Genomic DNA, 15,827 nt, shown 5'->3' with positions numbered 1-15,827 from the left:
CTGGTAAGGGTGCAGGGGCTTGGGATTTTCATTGCAATTGGACAATTTTTTGTCAATTACCTCAAGATAATCAGAGCAAGAAAATTATTTTAAAAAGTTTTTAAGGGGCTTGATTTTACATATCTGACAGCCCCCACCACTGAACTGTCAGTCATTACAAGTTTATAAAACAAATCAGGCTATTGGCCTTGAGGTGCCTTTTGCTATTTCTGATTCTACAGTTTCAGTATTTATAATATTTTTGTCCAAATGTCTATCCATCCCACCATTAATAATGGCATAAATTACTGTGTCCTAGTAGTAATTCTTCACTAGATCGTCTATTTTTGTAAATCATTGGGCAAATAAATTAAGGAAAATATATAATTCATTGAAATCAAATGTCTAAATAGTATGTGAAATAAGATTTAGCCTAAAATAAAATTATCTAGGTCAAAAACATATGGGACAATGTTACACTGGAAATTTAAGAAGTGCTGTGAGCTCAAATTATTTTTAGCCATCATGAAAAATAAAAAAAATTAGTGAAGAAAATAAAATCTACTTGATGACTGCAAGTGAATACAGGGTTTATACAGATCAGGAGAATTGAAATTCAGTGACTCTTCAATTATAATTTTCAGTTTTTAATGACTACTCAGGGTATCAAGTGTTCTGCTTCAGTAACCAATTTAAAATTAAACCATACTTCAATCATTACACGGGGGCCCCGAGTGGTCAAGTGGTCTAAAGCGCTCTCCATTACGGATCACTGCCATCTCACCTCTGTCTGCGTGGGTTCGAGTCTCGGATTCAGCCAATGTGGGTATGTGAGAAAGCTTGCGAGTAGCTTCTTGTGGGTCGGTGGTTCTTTCCGGGGTTTTTCCTGGGTTCTTCCTCCACCATTCATACTGGCCGCCATGTATAGCCTATCATATGCTGAAAAATGGCATTAAGCCCTACAACAACAACAACAACAATCATTATACAACATAAAATAAATGACTCGAAAGTAAAATTTTCAGTCATTTTTTATCTTTTAAGCAAAATCTTTAAAATTCAATGACTTTCAATGACCTAGGTGAAATATAAATGACTTTCAAGGCCTTGAATTGAGGTGTTCATTTCCCAATGACTTAATGACCTTTCACGACCATGCAAACCCTGTATATAGACAAATATTATAACCATAAATTTGCAATCCTATCAAATAAATTGTTGTAACAAGGCCAGAAAGTGAGTGCGCTTATATCAAAGAAAATCACTCTTTCTAATATAGATACATCCACATGTGATGCATGGCACCATATTTGTTCTTGACTGCGTCAATTCAGTTGGAAAGAATGATCTATTTCATTTACCGACTTTCATGCTTCAACTTCTTCAACTTCTTGTAGATGAATAGTTACAGTAATGTTTAATAATGAACAATGAAATTAAGACAAACACTATGGTGTGAAGATACTTGTACATGTGTTCTAATGTATCCTCATGGTATCGGTTTCGGAACCCTTAAGAACAGCTCGCGAAATAATTCGCAAATAATGTACGTTTTATTAAAAGTTCATTTACACTTTGACTCATCATTATACCTGTACCAAAATTCAAAACTTAAAACTATTCATGAGTGCAAACATTTGTTTATTTATGAATACCATGTTTTTGCTTTCATTGTTTATAATGTCATCTGTTTTGGAGCAGTTGATAACAGCGTCACTCTCGGCCATCGTAGAGATGAGAAAAGAAATGTACGATCACAAGAAATGGCAACAATGGCTAATATAACAATAAGTAATCTTAATATGTCTAAATATTGTCTTCTACTTAGCATCTATGTATGTTTCTGTTAAAGCTTCTTGGTCATAACAACAATGCAGTTTTCTACCACTCTGAAAATCATGCAAACAGCATGTGATATATTTATGACAGACATAGAAACATTTTCATACTGTTTTGTTTCCAAAATTATGTAAATGTTAATGTACCGAAATATAAATATTTCTCTTTTTAAAAAATATATTGATTTCAATATATTATATCACTTTCTATCTTCAATACTAGAAATAAGGAAAGAATGAAAAAAGAAAATATCATTAATTCAACAGGGAAATTTATAATTATTTCATTAATGGGCTTCCATAGGGAAAACAAAATGCGAAGTGGACATAGATAAGAAGTCACCTGATTGTATTCATTAGACATTCAACAACAAACAAGTTGCATCAAGGGTTTCAATTCAGTGACATTATCAAAAATAAACTTTAAGGTATTTTGAATGATATGAAAGTGTATTAGGTAATTTGATGTTTTCTGGTCATTGTTATGCATAATTTGCATATTTACAGGATCTGGACAAGCTGGAAGCATTTTCTTTACTTGTAGCAAAGCTGTCAAGAACTCTTGCTGGTATGACCGCCGATTCAGAAGGAATAGTGACAACAAGATTTTGCAAGACAGCCACTGGCACCATTTTCATTTAGGATTGGCTAGACATAAGAAGTCTTCTGGTGAAAACACCATGCTAATATGACTTTACCAGTTAGGTGAAGTAGCAATAAACAGGATTTCAAGATGGCTCCTGTGGCAGTTATACTGGACATCGGATCATCACCATGTTTATTTAGAACCAAGATAACGACATAATAAGCCTGTAAGCGAACCACACATGCTGATATTATCATCCATTGAGGAGTAGTAGTGACGGCATTTTCAACATGGCTGCTGCAATGGTCATAATGTACATCCAAGTAGAACCATTTGAGACCAACTAAACATCATAAAAAGTCTTCTGGTGAAAATCCCATGTCAATATGATTTTCAACATGGATTCTATAAGAGTCCTTTTATGTCAGATCTACACCATTTTCAATTATAACCAACTAGACCTTAGTTCTAATAATAAAACTCCCATGCTGATATGACCATCCAATCATGAGAAGCAATAACAAGATTTTCACAATGGATGTCTCAGCAGCACTATTTTTTATCTAAGACCAACTAGACTTAGGGATGAATGTGTGTGCAAATTTTCATGAAATCATGCATAGAGTTTAGAAATAGAGATAACAAACTTGTGTTTACAGACAGACAGACATGAGATGACAGATAGATAATGGACGACAGGCCATCCCATAAGCTCAACTGGCCCATGACCAGAAGAACCAAAAATTCCTCCTGATAAATCCACAAAATGATCAAGTGATTTTCTTTACAAAATGTTCTCATAATAACTTTATGTAAAGGCCTTATTAAAACCTATTTTAATTGTACTATACATCTTAGATGGTGTCCCAAACAGATTAATATTATGAAATTTTTATGATGCACATTGTTCCAGCACTTAACAAGTACCGTTGTTATAAAGAGCAGAAATGCTGACAAATTTGTTTATTAACAATGGAATAAACTAAAGACTGATATATCTATCTTTACTTTTCTCTGCTTAGAAGTTTTTCTTTCTCTGTTTGGAAATATTTAAAGACTGCATATTATCATTTTAAAAATATCTTGCCTGCTGATTTTTTGCTATGTTTCTTTTCCTACAAACAATGAGCCATGGGGGCTCAGAGCTAGACTTGCAACTGAAAGTGCGTGGATTTGAACCCTACCAGTGGAGCAGCCTGGGGAGGCAACTATGATGCATATCTGGACAGGGTACTTTACTCCACTGCCTTGACACAGACTAAATTACATGTGATGATGTGCCATCAAACAACAAACAAAACAAAAAACAGAACCAATCCAACATAGTCAAACTAAACTGAAGTTGTTAATGACAAATTAACAACAAAAAAGAAAGAATCAAAACAGAAACTAAATATTAAACTAAATAATGTAGAAAAACAGTAAGATAATATTTCACAATTGTACAGTAAAGGTTGATGGAAATTAATGTTTTGTAGTGACATGAACAAGGCCAGGGTCTGCTTGTTGAACATACACTTACAAGACATTTTTTAAGAAAACATAATTAGGAACACTGCTTGTGGAAAAAGTTAACGCTATGTCTCCTTCTTCAACCAACATGGGCATCACTATGACAACTCTACCGAATCTATAATATAGGTGACTTACCTAAGTAAATTCTTTCTATCACTCCAACACAGATTTTGTTCAATGCAGCTGTTTCCTCTGAATTGTCCTTCTTCTCACCAAACCCAATGTTGAAAATTGTCCCAAGAATTGCTATCAAATCAAACCAAAAACAAGCTCTGTAATCTCTTAAAACTTTACAAAAACAAAACAAGAAAACTTATTAACCGTAATGATCTTAACTTCTTATCAACTCAGATAAACTTTGCATATATGACTCAGATTATAAGAGCATTCTCTCTGACTGAACAAAAACATCTTATGGCAATTGCTTAACAATTGGAAGTCTGAATTTGAAGTGATGCTTGAGTATTAGTGCAAGATTCTTTTTATGACCTTTGTTACTGTCTTCAGATGGACAATGAAATCACAGACTAGATCCGTAAAGCAACCCAAGCCCTAAGATGACTCCATGTCAAGAGTTCTGCAGCAAAAGGACATTTGCATGTCTATGACAATCAAGGTCAATGAAGCTGTCACCTCCCACTGTATAGCTATGAAACCTGGACTGAATCCTGCAGGCATGTGAAGCAGCTTGAGCAGTTCCACATGTGCTCTCTATGGTCAATCATGCACATCCAATGGCAAGACAGGGTGTCCAACTTCGAAGTCCTCAACAAGGCCAGTGTTACTAGCACTGAGGCACTGCTACTGAAATCCCAGCTCAGATGGTCTGGCCACATCATTCAGATGGAGGAGGCCAGAATACCAAGATAGCTATTCTATGGTGATCTCAAGCAGGAAAAATGGAAACAAGGGCACCCCAAGAAAAGATACAAATACAACCTTAAGTGAAACCTGAAATGGTTCAGACCCTCACCCGCAGGAAAAGGTACAAAGACAATCTTAATGTACCATGAAATGGTACTGAATTCAACCAAGTGAGCTAAAATAAATATTTCAGTCAGATCAAGCGTGATGGCATACTCGTAAAACTGAATGGAAAGGTGGCTTGAACTCACTGTCTCCATCCTGTTTTGGTTGAGATGACTCCAGTCAATGGTGGATCTCAACTTGCTGTTTGCTTTCCAAAAACGAAAGAGCTAAAAGCTTGGGGATTGTGGGCTTTTCCTTTTGTTGATGAGCTACCATATCTCCTGTTGTGGAAAGGTATCCTTCTCCCGATCTGATGGTGCACTCATGAAGAGGGGCGAGGAGGAACGAGGAGAGAATTGTTGATGAACAAAACCTGAAGCCCTTCAAATGACCTGCACCACCCACTGATGGAAATCCAGTAAGCTCGAAAATCGGTTTCTTACATTTTCAGTACAACTGCTTCCTAAGGATTGATGATGGTGCACATGTGACTGAGAAGATCCTATCATCCCTCTATACTGATGGGGACAGAGTGGTTCCAAATGCCTGTGTGAGTTGAGTGGCAAGGTAGAGGGGCAATTCTTGAGCTGCTTGCCTCCAAACTTCCTCTATTCTTCCTCCAAAGCAATGGTGACCTGAACAGGGTCATCCAAAAAAAGAGGGTATTGTAAGGATGTTACAACATGGATTGCAGATATGAAACATGTCGTATCAATAGTAGACTGGCTGAAACCTTCGAAGCATTGGCCATGGTATGGTAAGCAGCCCTGGACATTGACCCTAGCAATCCTGGTCATCACCCATCAAGTGTGGCTATTGCCAGGTGTCTGTGATGACATCCTGAACCAGCTCTGATGGGCATGGAGCAGATTTGTCTGCCCTAAAAATCAGACAAGTACACATATGAACAGTTACTATATTCTTGTCAAGTGCAGTAAGATCACTACTGAAGGCATCTGTCATCCTATGTCTGTCTCTTCCTCCTCATCAGATCTACCAATTCTTTAGAGCAGCGGTAAGGGTGTCGGCATTCTGAAGTAGCCAACACCCCAAAAATGTCCTCGACAGCAGCTTGAAAGCTAAACTTCAGCTTTTTACATGGTTAGATCTGAGTAAGATGTGAAGGATGGTGGATTTGAAGGAGTTACGTCGCATTCATTGTGTGTCGAGGCCCAACTGGGTCAACTTGCAGGGCTAGAGATGAAATACCAGGTGGTATGAAGACTCAATTCCATCCTTATGAAACTGTCACTAGCTCTCCCTTGTGGACAAGCAGTGAACATATGAAGTCCGGCACTGCTGACTGGTTTGCCCAGCAGATGGTCAGCTTGGAAGCTGGCAGTATAGAAGATGGTCTGGTTATCACTAGTACCAGCCACTCCAAAAGGCCTGGCTGGACATACAAATTTCTCACTGAAATCTTTGTCATAGAATGGGCATGTTGCCAACAGTATGGTTGGATGGATAGATCTGTCAGCAAGATCCCCATAAATCATAGTTGGCTGGACCAATTCAACGAAAAGGTCCCAATGTTTAAACGGATGGACGGATGGCTAAGGTGCAGGTTTAATATGCATTAGATCCAATAGATCTGATGTAAATGGCATGTGATCAGCCAGGACAATGGCAGTTTATAAGACAGTCCGGCAATCACTGGTACCGGCTACACCAAACTGACAGATTTCTCACTGATTGTTGTTGTTGTTGTTATGGGGTTTAATTCCATTTTTCAGCACAAGATAGGCTATACATGGCAGCCAGTATTAATGGTGGAGGAAGAACCAGGGAAAACCCCAGAAAGAACCACCAACCCACGAGAAGCTACTGGCAAACTTTCTCACATATCCACATTGTCCGAGCCCGAGACTCGAACCCACGGAACCAGAGTTATTATGGCAGTGATCCGTGACGAAGAGCACTTTAGACCACTTGGTCACTCAGGGCCCTACGATTTCTCACTGAAATCTCCCATATAGTAATGATAAGATGACAACGATGTGGCTAGACAGACGGACATGTCAATAAGATCCCTGTATTAACTATTTGGCTGGACAATTTAAACGGAAAGGTCCACATGCTGGTATGGCTAGACTGCCACTGTTGGCTGAAAGTTTGGTGATGTCAGCACAGCTGCTGACATCCGGTACTGGTAAAGCAATATTAAGTGTTGGATCCAACGAATCCGGCATGGGGTATGCGTCCTGACTTACAGGCTCAATGGCCATGCTCGGACATGCAGTGGGAACTTATGCTTCATGGGCTGTCTAAAATCAGTATTGCCAACAATGATCCTTTGGTTGTCTTCCTTGATTTATTCCATTTTTCCTTCCCTTCAATGTCAAAAGGACGATTGCTTTGAACTTGCATTTCATACCTATCAAAAACATTTCTCCTGATATGACATAAGAAAACAAAGCATAGATTTGCAAATTAGTCTGTGACTAACTAGCTACTGACATAAAGTGGCAAATCAGTACAGCTAAAACTGAAACAAAAAAGGTCTACTGGCTAAATATTATAGATGCTGCATATCATAAACAGTGTATACATCATATAAAGAAAACAAGAGTCATATCTGAAGTTGCATATAAATCATTTAAATTGACATTCTGCTGAGACACGAAAACAAAAATTAAAGCAGAAACTAGTAATGTATTGAAATTACTAGGCCGCTAAAACACTGTTGTAACTAAGACAGCAGTGAAAGTGTTGTAACAGAAACCTATGGATGTATGCACAATGCTTAGTTAATAATATCGTAATTCTATCAAAACAGTGTGAAATATGAATAAACCAAGCATAAATATCAAGCAGCACTTCAGAATTTTGCTAACAAGAGCTCTGTAATTGACGAAATAAGCAAACAAAATCAAAGGTGCACTAACTCATAATGACACTGTACCAAGTCAACAATAGTATGGTGGGATGGTGGTCTTAAAAGACAAAGTCCCGAAAGGTGACAAAATCATTCAAACAATTGGCAGAAATTGCAAAATAATGCATAAAACCTGCACTAGATCGATAAATCCACACCATAAATCCAAATTAACATTGGATGGGCCCATAAGAACACAAAATGGCTGAATTACCAGAGGATAAATTGTATGATGTGTGGTCTGTACAACAGCAAAGCTAAAAACCAGCAACACCTGGCAGTGCCAAGGGGAGGTAATGGGAAGAGTTATTGCTCTTTTCTATTGATATAGACAGGGAAAGATGACTTTTGCCTTTCAGTAGGGCTGGATTCATGAGCTAGGAGGCTAATAATCCAAATGTAATGTGATTGGGGAACATATTCGAAGGAGAAATACTTTGTACATTGATTCAAATGTCTGAAGAGAGGGAGAGAGCAAAGATAACAATACAGTTTTGTGAACAAAGTCAAGCTCCTTTTAAGCTGTTACAAATCTGTACAAAGCAAGTATAGTAATACAAGCCATTTTATTATATACCAGAAAAACAGTTTTGTACAGGAAGATCTGAGGATTTTAATAGTGGTTTTACTGTAGCCAATAGCCACTGTACTGACTCCATCATGTGCTGCTTGTAAAACAACCATCAACATACTCAAATCCACCACTTATCCTCAAGGTCTACTGGACATGGACCAGTTGCTACATGGAGATCATTCACCATATTTGTTTCACATCATCTGATTAGTGAGGTCAGTGAAATGCTTGGTGTGAGAAAAAAAAAAGATAAGCTAGATCATCATTGTCAAAGATATATATAAACAAAGTTCTCCAAAACAAGGGAAGATTCAAACCATTGACAATGACAACCAGTAAATCAAGTGCAAATACATTCTAAAAGAACATACACTGCATATCCTGAAACAGGACAGCACATACATGATATAGAGTGCTGGATCACATGTTAATAACTTTTATGAAATAGCAATTTTAATAGTCATTTTAAAATGAAATATTCTCTATAGGTATACAATAAATCCAAACAAGTATAGTATGTTGATTTGGAAACCTGTATCATCTCTCAAGAGTATTAGGTTAAAACAAAGTTATGTTGATATCACATGATGATACAACTTCTCCCGATCAACATTTGATAGTGAGACACAAATTTATTATTAGGCATAGTTTGAATACATTTACCTACAAACTAAAATTGTCTGAACGTGAGGTTGTTGACTCTCTTGGCTCAATTCATGGATCTGAGATGACATCACACTGATAATCTTGGGGTCTGAAAGCTTGCTGAAATTATAGGCAAATACTTATATCAGTCACCTGGAGCAATAACAAAATAGGATCATTAAATATTACAAACAGTGAAAGAACAGTGCATAAAAACATACAGCTATAAACTACAATACAACATTTGTATTCTAGCTACATCCTTGTGCTTTCTTCACAATAAAACTGGCAACATGTCACAAAAACACAAATATGGTAATCTATATTGATTCCTAAGTTGTGTTGTGTCCCAACTATTACAAAAAACTACTATGTAACCAGGGCATTCATTTGATCACTTGGGTGAATGATAATTTATTAATTTTAGTTTATTACACAACTTGATGATCTTGACTTATTTTAGGTACATATTGTCAGTTCTGTAATGGGCTTTGTCATGATAATGACCATTATGGGAGGAATTGGTGGTGTGGTAAGATGCATCTTCACTAACCAAGGTTCCGATAACCTACTGGCAGAATGAACAGCTATATCAGTGCTTTGTCCTAGCAACATCTATTGGATTTCATGTGTTGCCTCCCTAGTATGTAATGCCAACTAACCAACAGCGTGGTGAATTGTACATCGGCTGAAAACAATTGTGGCAACTGACCTAAAAAGGATACTTTGTAAGTTTAATATCAAAATTATGACTATGAACCAGAGGGAAGCCATTACAGGTCTAATAGAGTGAAAGGTATTTGTGCAAACAAGGACAAGTACTGGAAAAGTGCTATTTATCAGTCTATTCAAGATGTGTACTCCCCTTGTCTCGATCATGTAGGAACAGTGTTCAAATTTGAACAACTTAATTTTGATTGGATGCAGTGGCTTGCTGTCACATCCAACAAAATTCACAAACCAGAAGCACAGAAATATCTGCTCAGTATGCCAAGGTATAGATAGGGTTATCGGAATCTTGGTTAGTGAAGATGGGTAAGATGATGTGATGTCAAATTATAAGGCTTAGTCGTTAGATAACACTTGTATAATAATAAGGGTGTTGTACATGTACCTTGAGAATGAGTAGGTAGACAATGAACTGTGCAAGAAGCTATTATTAGCCTCTTGCTACCTATATGTGGCTTGTTGGTGGATCACGTGGTGTGCATGATCAGAACTACTCCTATTCATTGGCATTGGCAGCTGAATCCAAAGAGCCAACCAAAGAAGATAATTTATATCATGTAACACCAGATGATCATGAAGAGTACCACATGAACAGTCACTTCTCTGGCTTTTTGAAGGTACAGACAATGAATTTGGAGTCTCAGCATCCAACTTTTCTTATAGATTTGTGCTGGCCTGCCACCACCCAAAACACAACCCATTGGTGCCTATATGGTGGGTGTGCCTTTATATTATCAATGCCTTTGTTTTAGTACCTTCTCATGGGGCTGCTATGGGGTAAGGTGTATTTGTCCCAATGGGATATTCATACGCTACTAATAACATAAAGGTCATCAATGTTTAATACATTTCTTTTATACTTTTAAATAGGAAAATAATAAGAATATTTTCTGCAAGCTGGGATCAGCTTAGCTCCATTACATTAATCTGGGGTCAACCCAGAATACTCTTATGAGGGGATCAGCCTAGCATAGATTTATTTATGACGAAATCAGCCCAGAATAAACTAGTATGCTGTGATCAGCCTAGCACATAGCCTACTTAAGCTGGGATCAGCCCAAGATACACTCAAATGCTGGGATCAACCTAGCAAAGATTTTACTAGAGGTGGGATCAGCCCAGCACAGACTGCTTAAGCTGGGATCGGCCTAGAATCCACTTTAATGCTGGGATCAGTCTAGTACTGATTATACTTGAGCTGGGATAAGCCCAGAATACACTGTAATGCTTGGAACAACCTAGTATAGATTTACTTCAGATGGGATCAGCCCAGCATTTACTATTATGCTGGGATCAGCCTAGCACAGATTTTATTTGAGCTAGGATCAGCCTAGAACCAATTCCACTTGAGCTGGGATCAGCCCCGAATTCACTGTAATTCTGGGATCTGCCTAGCACTGATAGGGAATCATCATAGTCTTGTACATTCAGATTCTAGCTCGAGAGTAGTCCCCAGAGAGATAGCATACTTTTAAAGAGCTCTAAGCAAGTGAATCATAAAGAGTCAGCAAATGATTTGCTTTTTCATGCTTATACTCAAGTCACTGAGTGTAATAGTGACTGATTGTCTGACATAAATGCAAGTAGCATGAACTAAGAGATAGTAGGAAATTAATGAATTGAATATGTATTAGCATTTATTGTCAAGCAGCATAATACACCTCTCCCCTGATAACGCATGCCTGGATAAATAACTGCCCCACTTATTACACGGGGTCAGGTGTGGAGCCCATTTTTTAAAAAGCAAATACCAAACAATTTGTTGAATATGAAGAAAGTCACAATCAAAAGTAGTAAAGGCAAACTTGATATATCACTTGTTATTGTAAACATGGAATTTTTAAAAAAGTTTGAAGTCATATAAATTCTACCAATGCAACAGCTGGTGGTCATAGTTGTGTACGTTGTCAACTCATTTCAATTGACCAAACTAACACTTATAAATATTATTATGCGAATAACACCACCACCCACCACCACTCCCTCATCTTCTCAATACATATCCTTTTTAATTTTTCACAGGTCACTCAGAAACTCAACCCCTCATTTATAATATTGTCTGTGTTTTTGGAACCTGTTGCATTGAAATTATCAAAGGAGAAGTGTAATGGTTATATAATGATAATCAAAAGTAAAGTTCTTAACCTGAAAATGAAGAACTGCACACAGTTTTTTATATATTTTTTTGAAATTTTGGACAATAACAAATGAAACTTTTCCTCTGGGTCTGATACAAGCACCAAGAAATTTTTTAACAACGGTGCAGCAACTTAAAGGAAACCAGTGAAGACAGGGCTACTTTAAGCATGGGCACTATTATTTCACTACTAATATATTTACACTGTAGAAATTCTTATACTGAAATATAAGGGTGAAACGATTCATCATTATAATGTTGCATCGATACTTTTGCTGCAACGATACACATATCCATCCATACTTACCATATGAAACTCATTTTAGTCTTCAGAAGTCATGAATAAGTATTATTAGTTTGCCTTGTAATTCTTTAAATAAAGAATTCATCTGAAACAGCATCTGCAGTCCTAGGCACTCATTTTTATTAGTAAAAACAAAAAGAAATATTGAGAATAGTCACACTCCATCTGCAAATCAACCAATGACATGTTTCATAATCTGAAACACCCCCAATTCCATGCTAATTATCTTAACCCAGCAGCATGTTCAACATATAGGATACAATCGAAACATGTTCCACATGAAGGATACATTTCAAACATGTTCCACATGAAGGATACATTTCAAACATGTTCCACATGAAGGATACATTTCAAACATGTTCCACATGAAGGATAAATTTCAAACATGTTCCACGTATAATGAAGGACGCTACTCATGATTTAATAACCACTTTTAGTGAAGTTTCTATGTTGAATATGATCTTGTCTACTTTGGTCGATTTGAGAGATACACATTTTTCATTTGAAAGTGACTATGTGTGTCACATAGTCAAATGTGTTACACTGAAATCTCATTGGTGGTTATTGCTTCTTCTGGTCCAGGTTAAATAATAACTAGCTACCAATCAAGAACACTGGACAACAAATTTTTACAAAAGTCATGTTACTGAAATAAAATTAGTCAATTCTTATCAATTTTTATGTGCTGAACACGAATATGACAGTCAAATTGCAAAATTGGCTCTAGTTTTTTTGTAATCTGCAAGAAATTAATGTTTACATAACGAAATGCATTCCAATAGTAAAAGGTCAACTGTAATAGCCTACCTATAAAAAATCAAGTCATTGACTACATCTTAGATTTCTTCGCCTGTCTCTTGTACAGCTGTTCGGGAGCATCTCTGAGGAGTGTCCAGCAGTAGTCAGCCAGCATTGTAGTGGACCATTTTCCCTGGTATCTTTGTTCCATTGTTGCGATATCTTGATGAAAACGTTCGCCGTGTTCATCACTAACAATACCACAGTTGCTAGGAAAGAAATCCAAATGGGAATGAAGGAAGTGAATCTTTAGAGACATATTGCAGCCAAGTTTCTTATACTTCATCAACATGTCTTCTACTAGTTCCTTATAGTTTTCTGCCCTAACATTTCCGAGGAAGTTTGTAGAAACTAGGCGAAAAGCATTCCATGCTTGTTTCGCGTCACCTTCCAGCAAGTTGTTGAACCAGTCATCTTTGAAAAGCTCTCGAATCTGAGGACCCACAAAAACTCCCTCTTTAATCTTTGCTTCGCTGAGTCGAGGGAATTTTTCATGCAGGTATCGGAATGCTGGCAAAGTCCGGTCAATGGCTTTCACGAAGTTCTTTATCAAACCTAGTTTGATGTGAAGGGGTGGTAGCAAGATTTTCTGAGCCTCAACCAGAGCTGGGTGTTGGATATTCTTCTCTCCAATGGCTACATTCTGCCTGTGAGTCCATTCCTTCCTCATGTAGTGCATTTCCCTTGCTCGGCTATCCCACTCGCATAAGAAACACATGTATTTTGTATATCCTTGCTGCAGTCCCATTAAAAGGGCAACTACCTTCAAATCACCACAGAGGTGCCAGCTGTACTTGTTATACTCAATGGAATTCAGTAGCTGCCTTAAGTTGTCGTATGTCTCTTTCATGTGGACAGCATACGCTACTGGAATAGATGGAAGAATGTTTCCACTGTGCAAAAGCACAGCCTTGAGACTCAGTTTCGAAGAGTCCACAAATAGTCTCCATTCTTGTGGGTCATGAGTGATTTTTAAAGCATTCATGAGGCCCTCAATATCGGAACAGAATATCAGATTACTTTCCTTTCTGAAGAAAGGCTCCAATTGCTGGTGGCGCTTTCGATATGCAGTAATTGTGACATCTTCTTCTAGAAGATTCCATTGTTGGAGTCTTGATCCTAGCAATTCTGCCTTGTTCTTTGATAAGTCCAAATCACGAATCAGGTCATTTAGTTCTTCCTGTGTTATTCTGTGTGGGGTTGATGATGCACCACAGTGAAAATCTGGATCACTGCATGCTGATGGACCAGGAGAAGAACAGGTCGACTCACCTTTGTCTTCGTCAGATGAATCAAGAGAATATTCTGCTGGAGGTTCTGGAATAGGAAGTCCCTCACCATGTGGAACTGGTCTCAATGCAGACGGAATGTTTGGGTAGACTATTCTCGACTTCTTTCGCTTCGTTATTCCGCCGGAAAGAGGAGGAACCAAGCAGAAGTAACAGTCATTTAGGTGGTTGCTTGGCTCTCTCCACACCATTGGGACTGCAAACGGCATTGATGACCTTTTGCAATTCAACCACTGTGAAAGCTGTGTTGTACATGTAGCACAGCATATATGCGGAGCCCAAGGCTTGTCTTGGTCACCAACCTTGCATCCGAAGTAAAGATGATATGCCTTCTTCACTTGAGAATTGATACTTTTCTTCTGGTTGGCAAATGTCACTTCCCAACAAATATAGCAAAAATTGTCCGCGGTATTAACACACTTTCGAGGCATTACTGTTCTTTATTGTACGTAAATGGATAAAATAATAAGTTTTATGTAACAGTAGCTTGAACTGTCTCGCACAACGTCTAAAATATTTTAAATGCTGAACCTATCTGATTGGGCTTTATATAGTACACTGCTTACGTCAGCTTCAGCAGCCGCCTGGCATTAGTATAATAGGCCTACACATGTATAGTACACTGCTGACGTCAACTTACTTCAGCAGCCGCATGGCATTAGTATTGCATTGCATCAGAAAATGATGCAATCAACTGTGGATGATGTGAGCATGATGGTATTATGCAATGTTACATCATTATTCCGGATGTTGCTGCAGTCCTACTGGAGAAATTTACACAGTGAAACATAGAAAATGAGGTATATGAATATCTTCAAAACGAGAGCCAATACAAATTTTTCACGGTTATATTCGTGTTCGGCACACCAAAATACTACAGATTAGGGCCTTTTTAAGTCAGTAATGATTTCACTGTTGACCAGTGGAATTTGTGTAGCTTATTCCCTGCATGACAAACAAAGCCACAAATTTCGCGCAAAAGTCTTTAATATGTAGTATTTAAAACAAAAATGCTGTCAGGGTGTGCAATCGCCGAATCATGCAAAATTTGTATGAATTTGCACACTTGGAGAACAGTGATGTGAAAGAACTCCCTCAAATTATTTGAAAGTCGCACATATGAAAATGTGTTTGGTAGAGCATACAATTTGTATTTAACCATTCTTGTCACGACATTTGTTTTTCAGGTAGGCTACCAATTACGCAACTGGGTTCTTCAAGCATGACATGAATGGTTGTTAGACTAAATTTGATTGGCACATTGTGCCCTACAATAAGCATTATGGCATAGTTTGAACCTTCCATGAAGGATGTTTTACAAATGCATGTTTAAAATATGAGCTACCTAGTAAACCAAAAATTCCCGGTGTGGTTCGTTATGTTTTCATTCAGCAAATACTGGCTGGTTATAGTGATGATGACAATAGTTATTAAAGTTATTAAGTATTGGATTAATGGAACTGCGATATTGTTAATGGAGATACCAGTGAATGATTTTTAGCCGAAAAATGGTGTTAAATATTAATCAGATGTACATGCTGGATGGACAAAAATAGATGTCATGATGGTTAATCTCCCTTTCAGCAGTA

General features: G+C 37.6%; 1 protein-coding gene across 1 annotated transcript in view; it reads right to left on the bottom strand.

The window, feature by feature from the left end:
- Positions 1 to 15,827, bottom strand: part of LOC149782811 (Fanconi anemia group A protein-like) — a 293,000-nt gene that overhangs the window by 248,966 nt on the left and 28,207 nt on the right. The window contains exons 7-8 of the mRNA XM_089934328.1: positions 9,004 to 9,101; positions 4,054 to 4,164 (exon numbers count right to left, since the gene is read on the bottom strand). Coding sequence (XP_089790454.1) covers positions 4,054 to 4,164; positions 9,004 to 9,101 — 209 coding nt within the window. The remainder of the gene's footprint in view (positions 1 to 4,053; positions 4,165 to 9,003; positions 9,102 to 15,827) is intronic.

This window comes from Sinohyriopsis cumingii, chromosome 15 (genome assembly GCF_028554795.1).
Source record: "Sinohyriopsis cumingii isolate HCF-2022 chromosome 15, ASM2855479v2, whole genome shotgun sequence".
NCBI lineage: Eukaryota > Metazoa > Mollusca > Bivalvia > Unionida > Unionidae > Sinohyriopsis > Sinohyriopsis cumingii.
The sequence above is the reverse complement of the archived record's forward strand: the minus strand, read 5'-3'. Positions and strand labels throughout refer to the sequence as shown.